This window comes from Rhinichthys klamathensis, unplaced genomic scaffold, assembly GCF_029890125.1.
Source record: "Rhinichthys klamathensis goyatoka isolate OS25496 unplaced genomic scaffold, OSU_Roscu_1.1 h1tg000206l_1, whole genome shotgun sequence".
Lineage (NCBI taxonomy): Eukaryota > Metazoa > Chordata > Actinopteri > Cypriniformes > Leuciscidae > Rhinichthys > Rhinichthys klamathensis.
The window spans coordinates 2,443,545-2,458,218 of NW_026606731.1; the positions used below are offsets into that span (position 1 = coordinate 2,443,545).

General features: G+C 39.3%; 1 protein-coding gene across 14 annotated transcripts in view; it reads left to right on the forward strand.

The window, feature by feature from the left end:
* The window catches only part of myo18ab (myosin XVIIIA b), a 109,317-nt gene that overhangs the window by 50,973 nt on the left and 43,670 nt on the right, over positions 1–14,674 (forward strand). For all 14 annotated transcript variants that reach the window (XM_056263431.1, XM_056263433.1, XM_056263436.1 and 11 more), the window contains 6 exons: positions 1,614–1,755; positions 1,857–2,016; positions 2,431–2,617; positions 5,499–5,736; positions 6,243–6,352; positions 9,705–9,770. In XM_056263431.1, coding sequence (XP_056119406.1) covers positions 1,614–1,755; positions 1,857–2,016; positions 2,431–2,617; positions 5,499–5,736; positions 6,243–6,352; positions 9,705–9,770 — 903 coding nt within the window. The remainder of the gene's footprint in view (positions 1–1,613; positions 1,756–1,856; positions 2,017–2,430; positions 2,618–5,498; positions 5,737–6,242; positions 6,353–9,704; positions 9,771–14,674) is intronic.

Consider the following 14,674-nt stretch of genomic DNA (forward strand, 5'->3'; position numbering starts at 1 on the left):
ACTTTTTAAATTGAATAAAGTTAAATAAATTCATAAATTGTCAATTGAGCACTTAAGCAATTAAGTAAAGTGAAAGCGCTCGTTAAAACAACCCTGAAGAGTTAATTAGGAAGTCTGTGCCTGATGGAAATAGTACTGAGGCATAGTGACGGCAGTCTCATCAGTGTGAAAAGGAATATTCAAAGACATATTCGGAGTATATTCATAAGCCTACATAATTTCTTTTTATGCGCTGGTTTCATCCACAGTTATTCTGCAGCCTGCAAAGTGTCAGTGCGGTAATGCAGAACAAGGGAGAAGCCATTACTGGTATTAATTGCTTAAGTAGACAGGCAGAGTGTAAGGTTTAAAAATGCCTGCCTGACTGCCCTGGAGCTCTTACTTAATACAAGCCTTTAATGAGGAGCCCAAGACTAATAGCTCATCTTTTTCCCCCTCATTTTCTCCTCCTCTCTCTTATTGTATAAAGGATTGTAATTGCTTTCATGTAATGACTAATGTTGTGTTTAAGGTCATTATCGAAATATGAAATGAAAAGTAAATGAAACAATGCACAGCCTTGATGAATGAAAGGGGCTTGAATTGTGAGTAAACAAAGTTCTTGAGGGAGATTGAGCATGTGCATAAGGCGGACTTTATTCCATTGATAAACCCTGCTGTATGATATTTGATACACAAATTTCTAAGGCCTCTAAATGATCAACTTGATCAAAACAATATATTACATGTCTTCACTTGTCTGATCGATAGTTTAGTTTTAGTACAATTTTAAAAAATGTTGCCCTTCAGTTCGTGGTACACCCCTATGAAATCTATACTGCTTTTTATAAAGTAAACGTAAGAATAACTTTTATATTGTTAGTAATATTTGATGAAGTAATATAAGATGAACACCTACTGGAAGCAACTTAGGTTTACTTGATTATCATCCATACATCTTTTTTTTTTTTTTTTTTTTTTTAATCATGCATCAAAAACAACAAACATTTGAGGAACGTAAATTTTTTTTTCTCTCCATTATCATTGTATTGCATTGCATTATATGTTCTGCCCCCCACAATTAAAACAACAAAGCTTTGATCATAAAACAAAGCATTTAAATATCATCTTACTAAGACATATTATTGGCAGATATAGAGCGGCAACTGATATTTTCTTTTTAATTTTATGAAAGTAGTCTACTATACTGTTATAAAGGTCTCATTGATTTACATTACAAGCTATCAGAATTTCAATCGTACCAAATAAAATATTTTTGCTCAATTTGGGCCTCTGAATAAAATTGAGGTGTTTTTTTCTCCCCCAGTATGAGCTCCATATTCTCACTTACTATATCATACTATATGAGCCATAGAAGACTGATGTATCAAATATAATACTCAACAAAATCATGTTGTCTAAAGGTTGAATACGGTTCCATTTCAAAACATTTTTCTGACTATTATGTCAGGCTTTAACAGGGTTAAACATTGAAAATGATTTACACCCTGGCCCAAATTTAGGCTCGTCCGGGATTGAAATCGGGTACGTGCCTAGTTTATATATGGACCCCAGTCTACAGTTTGAGTCTAACAAAGTGTTCTCGCATGTTCGTCTGTGTCCATGTGGTCCAGGTACGGACACTGGCCAGGACAGATGAGGCGAGAGGCCTGCTGTGGCTGATGGAGGAAGAAGCTATGCAGCCCGGGGGCTCGGAGGAAACTCTGCTGGAAAGACTCTACAGTTATTACAGCCCTGTGGATGGAGAGACCAAAGGTCAGAACACAATACACCTCTCACATGCCCACCCACAAACATACCATTACTTCTATGTATGCAAAGTTTTTGCAACCTCATGTGCTCAACTCAACTCTCAGGCCCTGCCTTGCTGCTAAAGAGCGAGAAGGTACATCACTTCCTGTTGGGTCACAGCCATGGAACTGACTGGGTGGAGTATGATGCTCGGGGATGGTTGAGCCATGCTAAACAGAACCCTGCCTCTCAGAATGCGGCCATTTTACTGCAGGACTCTCAGAAGTAAGACCCTGATAATTAAATAATTACTAATATTTGCCTGTTGTTACATACATGTACTCCATCTCTGCAAGCGCTGTGAGTTTGTAATGTGAAATATTTATTTATTTAAGAGGCTTTGATGTCTTCTAGCATTTTTGCCACTAAAATAAAAGCTCTACGGTCTAATGTTAATGTACGGTTTAGGTTTAACAGCCATAAATTAGTATTGGATTTTTATTGTTATTCTGTAAATTATTAATATTATTATACTCGTTTTATTTTATTTTACAGTACAATAGTATACCAATAGCAATATATTTCTTCATTTAATTTTTTTTTTTTTTTTTTTTTATAATACACATTGGGAAAAACCCAAACATGGAGATGTTAAATGATCCAGCTCATCCTGTGTACACTCTGGTTCTTCCTCTGCAGGAAGAATATCAGTAGCTTGTTTATGGGGCGTTCAGGAGGAGCCACAGTTTTGTCAGGTTCTATTGCTGGGCTTGAGGGCGGATCACAGCTGGCCCTGCGCAGGGCAACAAGCATGAGGAAGACCTTCACAACTGGCGTGGCCGCTGTTAAAAAGAAGTCCCTCTGCATTCAGATTAAACTACAAGTGGTGAGTACTTAAAGCTCCAGTCCGTAACTTTTTTGGGTTAAATAAATTTTTGAGCAAGTAGATAACCAGCCAGTGTTCAAAACTCTCTGCTTGCCTTAGTTCGATTCAAAACGGTAAGCTTGTAATAATGTTTTTAATTCCAGTGGTACTGGTGGATTTCCGCGGGAGATTCGAGCATGTCTTTGCGTCATTACGTCACATCTGTACACATAAAGAAGGAGTCTCGGCTAGTAGGCTATATTGCGAGTGAGGATGCTGGAGGTGGAGATTTATAGCCTTTTGCTATGAACTGCTGTGCACTTGCTATAATTAAACATATTAATTTGATGGCGGATCCAGAAACGTTCAAGCGACAATCACCAGTGACAACTAGAGATTCACCCGTTGTAAAATGCAAAAGACTTTGGACTGAGAGTTTGGAAAAAGAGACTGCAACCGGGCCCATGCGAAAACAAGGATAAATATCTGAAGGGCTTTAAATGCAGTCACGCAATGCTGATGTTAACATTAACAATTTGAGAACAAAGTATAATTTGCTCAGTTTGACATGATATGATAAGCGATCGTTAGATTTAATCAGCGCAATTTACTGCAATGATTTTTTTCCCCTTAGTTGGTCAGAACAAAAAAAGTGTATGTTTGTTACTTGTTCAGATCAGATGACATTTTAGGGTGAAAATTCTTATGTTGGTCATACTTCCAAAAAGTAGAATCTGTGATTCTTAATGACAGTACCCACACCGCGCGGTGATTGACAGCTGCACATTCTCCTCAAAACATTGGATTCATCCGTAAAGTTGATAATTCCGCGAATAACTGCAATTGCAGATTTCGAACGGAGATGGCGACAAAGAGGAAAAACTGCGGACTGCAGCTTTAAAACATGATAATTACATCCATATACTAGTGCATTCAAAAGAGCTAGACAGAGCGCAACTTATTATAGACCTCCTTCATAGGAACAGAATGCAGGGGTCTCAGACTCAGCTAAAACTCAGCATGCTAATTAAAGTACCACCTCTACAATATGTAGAAAAAGATCAATATGGATATTTTTGGTGGCCGATGCAATATCTTAGAGTGCAGGGTGGCTGATATAAAGCTGATATATCACATCACCAGTGTTGTAGTCGAGTCACCAACTGCCGAGTCGAGTCTCAAGTCCCAGTGTTCGAGTCCGAGTCCAAGTCCGAGTCACCAAAGAAGAGTCCGAGTCGAGTCCAAGTCGAGTCACCATTACCTGAGTTCAAGTCCGAGTCGAGTCCCGTGTTCGAGTCCGAGTCGAAATTATATACACTTAAGCCAAATCAAGCAACATTTTTCAGGCACTCTTTCTTGCAGCTAGAAATGTGTATGATAGCCTATCACTAGAATTGCCTTTGATCTTATCAAATCATTGTCAACTACCTGTGGCACGATTATATTTATTTAATTGTTTAAATACATTTTTGGATGATCAGTCAACTGGAATGGATAAAGAAAACAAAAAAGAAAGCCTAATTGGACAGAGGAGGAGAAATGCATTCTTCTTGACGAATATGGTGAAAGAAAAACAATTTTGAAAAGCAAACTAAATCCCAATGTAACTGCGGCAAAAAACCCCAGAAAATGCAGTGCTATAAGCAGTTGTAACTCCGCAGGAAAAGAGTGGTTGCGATGTGTGACATAGTCAAGGTCGCCGTCTAGTTTGTTAGCTAAAATAAACATAATTGTGTTATTGTATGATAAGCGGGATTAAGCGCTGAACGCGTCCGATTTTGGCTCAGCGCCAGCCATAGCACGAAAGCACAGTTTAAATCTGGCAGTTATGTCACGTCACTGTAACAAAAGCGTGCCAAAATCGAAATTGCTGATTAGATGTAGAGGAACTTATCTAGTGTTAAATGAGTGTTGCGTTATCTCTCTCACGAGAATGCAGCGTAAAGTGAGTGACGTCAGTGAGTGTGTTGTCAAGCAAGGAGAGCGAGCGTTAGCAGTGTCTGTGAGGGAAAAAATAGATCACGGCCGGTCTTGGACACCGAAACAGGAAAAGTGTAACATCTTATATCAAATTTTTATAACCTATTTAGTCAGAAACAACGTCATTCATTTGATGAATGCTCAAGTCCGATTTTATATATTCTCGAGTCCGAGTCCAAGTATAGTCATCAGTCCGCGAGTCCGAGTCGAGTCACGAGTCCAGAGAATGGAGTCTCGAGTCGGACTCGAGTCCAGAGAATAAGGACTCGAGTCGGACTCGAGTCCGAGTCCAGGACTCGAGTACTCCATCACTGCACATCACACTATTTAATTTAAAGATGGTAAGTAACACATGCTGCAATTTAATTTATATTTATTTCACATAATGTTTACGAATTAGAAATAAATGAAATGAAAAATGAAAAAATAATAATAATTGGGAACTTGATGAAAAAATACTTTTGGATTCTGTCACCCTAATATAGTATTTTTCCACAGATCAAGAAATTGTTAAAACCATGAATAAAAATAAAGTAAACACTGAAATACTGAAATACTGATGAAATGAAATACTTTTCATATAGCGCTTACTTTCTTTGTTTAACATTTAATAATTTAAATGTTAAACATGTGTTTAAATGACCGAACTGTTAAGCAAAGGCAGTAAACTAGTGAAGACAGAGAATGGCACTGTCAAAATAAAGGTCCCACTTCCATTTATCGGCCAAACTGAAAAAAGTATCGGCCAGTAATTAAAAAAAGAAAGCTAAATATCAACCAATAAATTGGCCTTGGCGATATATATCACAGCCACTAATCGTGACCCATTAGTACAGGTCCTCACATAATAAAATCTCATTACAATGTGTTCAAACAATAAAAGCGTTTCTGAACTTAATGTATGTTGTTTGTTTTCTTATAGGATGCACTGATAGACACAGTGAGGCGGTCCAGAGTGCACTTTGTGCATTGTCTGCTCCCTAAAGCAGAGACTTTGTCTGGGGATGTGAAGGTGCTAGGAGGACCCTCACCTCGCTCTGGAGAGATAGAGGCACATGGAGAAAGCTGTGACAACGGCCTCATGCAGCTGGATGTGGGCTTGCTCCGGGCACAGCTCCGCGGTTCCAAACTGCTCGACGCCCTCCGTATCTACCGCCAAGGTTAGAGTTTAAAAAACCAGGCATTATAAATGCAAGATAAAGACAGTGAATGACCCTCGTTATAGATCTGTGACCTTTATTTTGAAAAGAATGTAGAAAAATCTATGAAGAGAGGAAAGATTTGAAAGTTCAGATTTACCATGCAGGCTTGACTTTTCCGAATAACGTGTTTTTCTCCCAGGGTTTGTTGACCTTTGAAGTTTTCTAGGGCTTATGTGGTCAGGCACTGCCTAGTGTTCTAGATGTAAGTTTTTATTTATTTTTGGAGACGCTCATGGGCTTATTTTGTTCAGTGCTTTAGAAAAATCAACAAAATGTCATTAGAAAATGTTTTGGCACATTTCATCCCAAAGCCCTGAGTAAGCAGAACATTCTCTAGATAAGTGACTGACCAATGGCCTCATCATTGCTCACTGCTGAACCTACACAAGCCTTGTAGCTCTCTAGAATCTCACACGTCCTTCTTTTGTAACACTCCTGTCATTTGGCTCTCCTCCTTCCTCAAGGTTATCCCGATCATTTGGTCTTTTCTGAGTTCCGTCGCCGTTTTGATGTACTGACTCCCCACCTGACAAAGAAACATGGGCGGAACTACATTGTAACTGATGAGCGAAGGGTGAGTGTCCTTTTATGTGTGTGTTTGTGAATGTGTTGTTTCTCCGAGTGCTGTTTGGTTCCTCCTTCATGAGCTGCTCTTCCATGTAATTGATTATGACAGTGCTCAGGGCAGAGAGCTGTGTTGTTGATTAATGGGCTATAGTACACATCTTTCCCCCCTTAATCTCGCCTCTGCTCTGGTGACAGGACAATAAAGGCTTTAATCAGTTCCCAGAGTGACGACTCTATCAGTGGCATCCTGTCCTATAGAGTCTTCAGAGACCTGTAATGTCTTAATGTCAACTTCATGTGGATATATGTGTCTGTGTGTTTTTAGGGCCGGCTCTAACCCTTTGGTTGCCCTAGGCGATATTGAGTTTTGCGCTTTGAGTTTTGATATTTTTTTGCTTAAAAAATTATAAGTATTTATTAAACTAAACAAAAATGCTCTTATAGTCACTCAAAAACTTAAACAATAAATTGTTCATACAAATGCTACAAAGACCGTTCAAGGATATTTATATCATAGTTGCATTGTACAAATATTATCTGACCATAACTTGTAGTAGATTACAATTACTACCAGCACTAGGCCTACTATTATTACTAATCTATTAGGCTGCTTAAGGGGGTTTCAGGGGTATTTCCCCCGTAAGAAAATTTTGTGCATTTTAATGTTAAATTCATCAATCTGGTGCACTTTGAGAGTTCAAAACTAAAAGCTCCAACCCATATTCAGTGTGCAAATTGAACAAATAAAAATTCAAACCTCTTTTAATTACAGTGTCTGTCTACATTACACTACTACATAATAATAGATATAATATTAATCCCATGACAGTAATAGCCATATGTATATATTGTAAAACAAATGCACTGAAAAATAAAGGAAACTTTCAATAAACACAATAAAGTATTGTACAAATTTCTATACTTGAAAGAAAGTTATATATTTGGAAGTAACCCAGCGCCGCCAATTAAGCAAAACAAAACAAAACGAATGGGCCACCGATGTAGGCCAACGAGTTTTATGGGCCGTTAAAACAAAAATAGAAAAATAAAAAAATAAAAGTAGGCTATGTATCGGCCCAAAAAGCACGTCGGGCCCGCGGGAATCTCCCGGTAGTCCCGATGGCCAGAACGTTGGACACCTTAATGGTTGAGATGAGAAGACTTACTTCTATACTGGGACTAATCTTGTTGCTTTCTCCGTTTTCGTCCCTGTGCACCAGAGGGTTTAGACCGCTTCATTTTCGATCAGCGCGCGCAGCAGCTGAGCACTCGCCTAACGTAACCATAGAACGTAACGTAACGCAACTAACCCCCGCCCCCCCTTTAGGAAATGATCGACAATAATCATCCATTCAATCTAATAATCAGGTTGACAAGTAATTAAACGTATGGCTGAGGGGCGCCTTAGGATGTTTAATAAACATGTTTTTGTTTCCCTTGTCATTCTAATTCTGTGGGAAATAGGCCAAGGGCGACACTAGAGGGCGCCCGCGCCCCCAACACATTTGTCGCCCTAGGCAACCGCCTAGTTCGCCTATAGCAATCGCCGGCCCTGTTTATATATATATATATATATATATATATATATTTGGAAATGTAAACTGATATTTACTACTGATAATACAGCAAAAGATACAAATAACTGGCTTAAAACCATTTTTTGGGGGATGAAAATACTAACATGCCTACGATTTTTGCACAGTACTGTGTGTGTGTATAATTGTATGCAACTCTCAACAATGTGAGTAAATCACTCGGGTATGCGACCATGTTCACGCTAGGTGACTAAAAAGGTCTTTAATTTATTAGCCAATGGCTAGTAAATTGTACGATTTCCCTCGCATGTGATTGAGTTAGAGGCAAAAAATAAGTTTACCGCAGATATAATTTCATTGCCTGCTGAGCTTTACACACTGTCGCTGAGGCCCCATCCACACTACTGCGTTTTAGTTTAGAAACGGATCATTAAAACGAATACGATCTCCGTCCACACAAGCGTTTTAGCTGCGTATTAGAATTGATCTCCGTCCACATTAAAACGACTGAAAACGTGGATCACGTGACCATTCACCAACACTGGGCATGCGCGTGCCGGTGTAAACACAACTTCATTGATAAAATTATCCCACCATGCTCTGGGTTAACCCCAAACCGACGCTCCATGTACGGTCAACGCCGCCGCTGCACACGGGAATTGTCACAGACGGGAGGTGCAAACGTAGCAAAAGTTCTCCGTTTTTAAACGAAAACGCAGTAGTGTGGACGGGGCCTGAGAGCACCCTGTGTCGTTTTCTCTCACACACTCGCACTCAACGTGGGACTGCCCAATGGCCAAGAGTTGACGGAACGGTCACTGTCCCGATTGGGCCAGTGCTGCATCATGAAAGTTTATCTTTTACAGGTGTTTTTAAGCCTTGCCAATTTAAACATTCAAGCACACAAAGACGTGAAAGAGAACTCAATTCAGTACTTGCACACTGTGTAAGAAGTTGTGTGCTCCGAAGCGTGTGTCCAGAAAGCTGCTTTATGCCTAATTATGTTTTTAAGTGTCAATAGGCCTAATATTCTTGCTGCTGTCTGTGTTTTTAATGTTAATCAAACAACAAAAGACTAACTGCAAAAAATCATTAACTGCTCTTGACGGAATAACTTTTGTAGCTTTAATAAGGTTTAATCTATATAAAATGTGTATAGTGAATACTATGGAAAATAGTAACAAATAATGAATAAACATCTCCAAACTTTTTTGACTGATACTCTATGTATATTATATATCTGTCTATTCCACAGATAGTATTTTATACTTTTTAGTATACAAACATGTTACTGGCTCAAATAAATGCATTTTGGGAGAACGATCTTTGTTTGCATTTTGCTTTAGCTGTGTTTTACCGAGGTCTCGCTGTGGTAACCAAACATTAGCAGATTCCCCTTTAGACCTGTGATCCATCTGCAGCTGCTCAGTCTGAGGCTTGGCCTTTTGCTCGTCTCTCACTGAACCTGTTCACCAGTCGGCCCCTGTGTCCCTGCAGAGAGCACTCAATACATCCCTGTGGTCTTAGCTCAAACTCTAGCCATTAGTCATCAGTCCACCGAGATCTTTTTTAATCCCCTGCCATGTTGTTGTTTGCCTGACATCCTGTCAGGAAGAAAGCACTCATGGGTGAGTAGAAGAGAGAGGTCAGACATTAAGACAGTTGTTTGTGACCCAGTTTTCCCAAGCTGGGTTAGCTTTTCGACAGAAAGAGCGCCCCAGTCAGCATACTGTCCTCTTGGTGCCCTGAAGTGGATGGCACACTAGATCTTTATGCCTGTCTCACTGTTTTATACATGTGTCTTTGTCTCTCTGTGCGTTTCAGGCTGTCGAAGAGCTACTGGAGTTCCTTGAGCTGGAAAAAAGCAGCTATCACATGGGCTTGAGCAGAGTAAGTAATACTTACATTCACCATCTAAACTAAACGTTAAAAACAATAATGTAGCTAGCAATAGAGTTCTCAACGGGTCGGGTCGGCCCGACAAACCCGACGGGACCTGCGGGTTCGGGACGAAAATATAAGCAAATGACTCGGGTCGGGTCGGACCTCGGGCTTAATCTTTTCCGCTCAGTGAAAAAAAAAAAAAAAAAATTATTAATCAATACGTGTATGAGAAAAAATGAAGAAAGAAAAGGGGGGGGGGGGGGGCGACGGCGACGGCAGCGGGCCGCGGGTCGGGTTCGGGCAGATAATTCATGTTGATGTGTCGGGTAACATCAGGTCCGGGCTTTAAAAGCCACGGGCCGGGTCGGGTTGTAATTTTCAGGCCCGTTGAGAACTCTAGCTAGCGATATTAGACCCAGAAATCGCTCATTATCTGCATTACTCAATCTATTCCATTCACTCTGGCCAACAGAGTTTTTATGTAATTTACGTTTCTGCCGTCAAATGCAGTGGTGTACAGTGGTGTTCTGAAATGAGGATTTTTTACAATTTTTAGGATGAATAAATAAACATTACTTACACTATCCAGAAAACAACATCAACAACCAAAACAGTTCTATTTTGTATTTTTACATTAACTATTGTTCTATTTATTAAAGGGTAACTAAACCCTAAAACAACTTTTTTTAGTTAATGATCTGTAAGACGGGGCTTTATTAATGCTGTTCATTTTTTTTGACATTTGGGTATAAAGTGGTTTAATTCTACAATATATGCTGTAAAAACGTCTGAGTGCTGCCCTCTTCAGGTTGAACGGTGGCTACTGCAGTTGAATTTTCCTATTGGAAGTTGTGGTGCCCTATGATGTAAGCAGGCACCAGCTAACCATGCCCTTGCCTACAGAGAGACCAGTCTCAGGTGCATGCCCCCCCTCCGCTGGGCTCTGCCCACTTGTCCAGCATTTTTCAAATATTGCCAGTGGGTGGAGTCAGGCTCTGACCAGGGGTTTAGTTACCCTTTAAAATCAGTTGTGGCAAACGGAAGCTCAAGCATGTTCGTTTGAGCTTCCACAAGAGGTTTGTTCTCGGGCATCAAGCAGGTTCAGTTGAGCTTCTGTTTATGTTCGCTGATCAATGTTTATATGTGAATAAAATGTAAATCATATTAACTGTTCATCATATAAACTGATCGATTCTCTTCAGAAAATTTAGACTAAACCTCTCGATTCATTAATTAATGACCGAATTTTTGGGTGAACTAACCTTTTAACCTTAACCAGTGGTGTCACTGTTGGACAGTGTCACTTTAGAAAAGTGATTTATACACTTTTTAAAGGGTTAGTTCACCCCAAAATTAACATAATCCCATAATTTACTCACCCACAAGCCATCCTAGGTGTATATGACTTTCTTCTTTCAGCCAAACACAATTGGAGTAATATTAAAAAATATCCTTGCTCTTCCAAGCTTTATAATGGGAGTGAATGGTACCATTTTTTGAAGCCCAAAAAAGTGCATCCAGGCCTTTTGAAGCGAAGCGCTGCGTTTTTGTTAGAAAAATATCATATTTATAACTCTATAAACTATAATCACTGGTTTCAGGTTATGGCCATTCACGAGTCGAGTTCCGGCCGAATAGTGAACTCTGACCCAATGTAGGAGTAGCGTAAGCTTAGGTGAGAGTAGACGCCTCTCACGGTTCAAATAAATAGGGCTGGGCAACTGAAGCTCATCCGACATTTATCTGTAAAAATTCTCGTTTTAGTCTTCTAATTCGTGACTGGTGTTTTGTATAAATATGGATATTTTTCTTACAAAAACGCATCGCTTTGCTTCAGAAGGCCTTTACTAACCCCCTGGAGCCGTATGGATTACTTTTATGATGGATGGATGCGCTTTTTTGGGCTTAAAAAAAATAGTACCATTCACTCTCATTATAAAGCTTGGAAGAGTCAGGATATTTTTTTAATATAACTCTGATTGTGTTTGGCTGAAAGAAGAAAGTCATATTCACCTTAGGATGGCTTGAGGGTGAGTAAATTACGGAATAAATTTCATTTAATGGCATATTTCATAATATATGCGTTGTTTTATTTTTGTACTATGGATTTTTTCATTCAGCTTTTTGAGGAGGTACTGACTCTCTTGCATCCTCAGAAGAAACGGCCCAGATCGAAAGGCAAATAACCGATAGGCTTCACAAATAGTCCAAAAAAAAAAAGAAGCTGATTTCAGAAAAGTGATAGACATTCCATGTAGGTCTACTCCTGGTGCATCTAGTTACAACTCGCTTTGTAGCGGCTGAGCATTGTAACTAATCACAGACGTGTCTGGTGAGTGTACTAATGTTATGTTGAAACGTTGAGCCAATTTGAGTGCATTTAATTTTGTTCGCGGTACAACAGAAAAATGAGCACTGAGGAAACATGACCTTAAATAATGAGCCTTCAAAACTGAAGCAAAAAGTATCAATGGAAATTTTGAATTATTTTTAAGTTTGCTAGATTTTGGGCTGCTCTTTTGCGTTGTAGCACCCAAAAATGTCCTACAAGTGAGTCAACAAAACTAGAATGCTCCCACTGTAGCCAATACAGCAAGATTTATTGTGAATTTAATTCATTGATTAAAATGGGAGCATTCATGGGAGTCCTGGACAATCAGTGAGTTCATGCTGAACTGCTATTAATCTAAATTAGTAAATTACTTTTACAATATCAGGGTTAGAAATTGACACTGTTGTTTTTGTCAATCATAATCATCTAAATAAAATTACTTCACTTTTTCAGTCCCTCTATGTTATGGATCAGTGCATTGAGTCAGTTTGTGGCATACAGATTCGGCCTGAGTCACGAGGATCAGTTCCAAACAGATGGCATGATTTCCATTTAGATTGCCGAAACGTTTGCTTCTTCTACACCTCTTAGACACAGACCGACTTTAATCCGCTCTGCCGCTGTGCTCACATCTGGACGGAAAGTTTGGCAGGGTGGGCTTTGGCCAAAAAGACTCATCTCCTCCTCTCCTGTCGAAAAAAGCACTCTCTGCTCTGGGTCTATGCTGTACCCACAATGCTTAGCTGCAGATGGGACATGGCTGGCACCGTTGCCAGGCCTCATTGGCGGGCATGTTGGAGCATGGAAGACAATTATTGTGAGGTTTTCTCAGATTGTATGAGCTCTCCTGGAAGGTTGCACTCTGGGTCTCCCCTACACTTCGAATGATTAAAGCAGAAATCCTTTTGTGCATCTTCTGTAGACGAAAGATTGATTCTGGCGAGGCACCAGCTTGCTTTGTTTGGTTTACTCTGGCTTGGTGCTCGCCGATAACTCACTACAAACACCAATCAGCACAGCAAGATATTGTGCTTTCAGACAAAGAACAGCAGCCTAGAGAGAGAGCCAAAATAATCACATTCTGATAAATAGCTGATTACATAAATGGGAATAGAGAAAAATGTGTCCAGGAAATACACAACTGATTACTTGACAGCCATAATTTTGAATTCTACTTGAGGATAGAGATTCACACCACTGATGGTGATTCTGAATACAGTTGCACCCTTTTTTTTTTTTTTTTTTTTTTTAAATTAAAATAAAATGCAAATACATGTATAAAAAATATATTTATTTATTTGTTTGTATTTTTTATATTAGTGGTCATATATATATATATATTATATATATATATATATATACTGTATATGTAGCTTACAACTGAATGGTGGTTCTGATATAAAGTGCCCCAATTTGTTTTTGTTTTTGTTTTTTAATTAATTAATTATTATTATTATTATTATTTTAAACCTACAAAAAAAATAAAGAAGTAAAGAAAAACAAGCAAAAGAATAATAAATATAGTTTGGAGAAAACCTCTGCTTTTATTTGTTTACAGATGTCACTTTTTGTTTACAGATGTTTTGTATCTAATGCAGTGACATTCAGACATTTTCAAGTGTGTCTTGTGTGTCTAAATACTTTTTGAAGCCAGTGTAGATGTGAACAAGATCCTAACCAATCATGAACTCCCATCGCTGCTTATTGAACACAGTCATTGTTCAGTTGCCACCCTAGTACAATTCATCCGTCTAAATCACAGACTCCCCCACAGACTTAGACACAAGGTCCTCTCTTTGCACTCCTCCATTGCCATTTGTTTCCCCGTGTCTTCGTGAGGAATTTTATTTTCTTGGTCTCCATGGAAAGCACTGCCATTTGACCCCCTTGAAAAGACCTTTCCGTCATGCTGACCTTTGGTGCTCTTGTGTGGAAAAGACTGGCGAATCACAGGCCTGCTGGGTGAATGTCAAGGGGCAACGTGGCTAATAAGAAGCTGCACGCAACAGACATTTCTACTAACACAATATCTTCATGTTCTTCAAATGAACACATCCAACGGAGTCTCTTAGGATGATGTAATTCGTTAAAATAGTGTTTCACACATGCTCTGTGATGCTGTGGATAATGTACTTGTGAGTCTTTTAGCATCTCCACCTAATCTTACATTTGACTCGAGAGGACCATGAATGAAGTTCTCGTTCGGGTGATATCAGGCCTTTTTTCCAGCACATCTTCACTGACATTGAGAAATGAAACTCAATTTTCCTTTGCTACTCTCCTGAGGTGGAGAGGTCCCACTCTGATATTACACCTGCCTGAAAGCAGATAAGTGTGTGTGTGTGTGTGTGTGTGTGTGTTGGCTGGTAGCTCAGCCCTGATGTTCTAATTTGCGAGGTTGTAAAGGGTTGTAGGAAGCGTTTCGGGTAAACATATTGTCCTTTATTTTATTTGTGGTACCGTTGGGTTGGCAGCGAATGCCATGGGGTCTGAAAGCTGTCAAACTTTACATGAATATGAAATCATTTCATAACACTCCATTCTCCCCTATGATCTGATGCTTGGAGCTCTGAGAGAT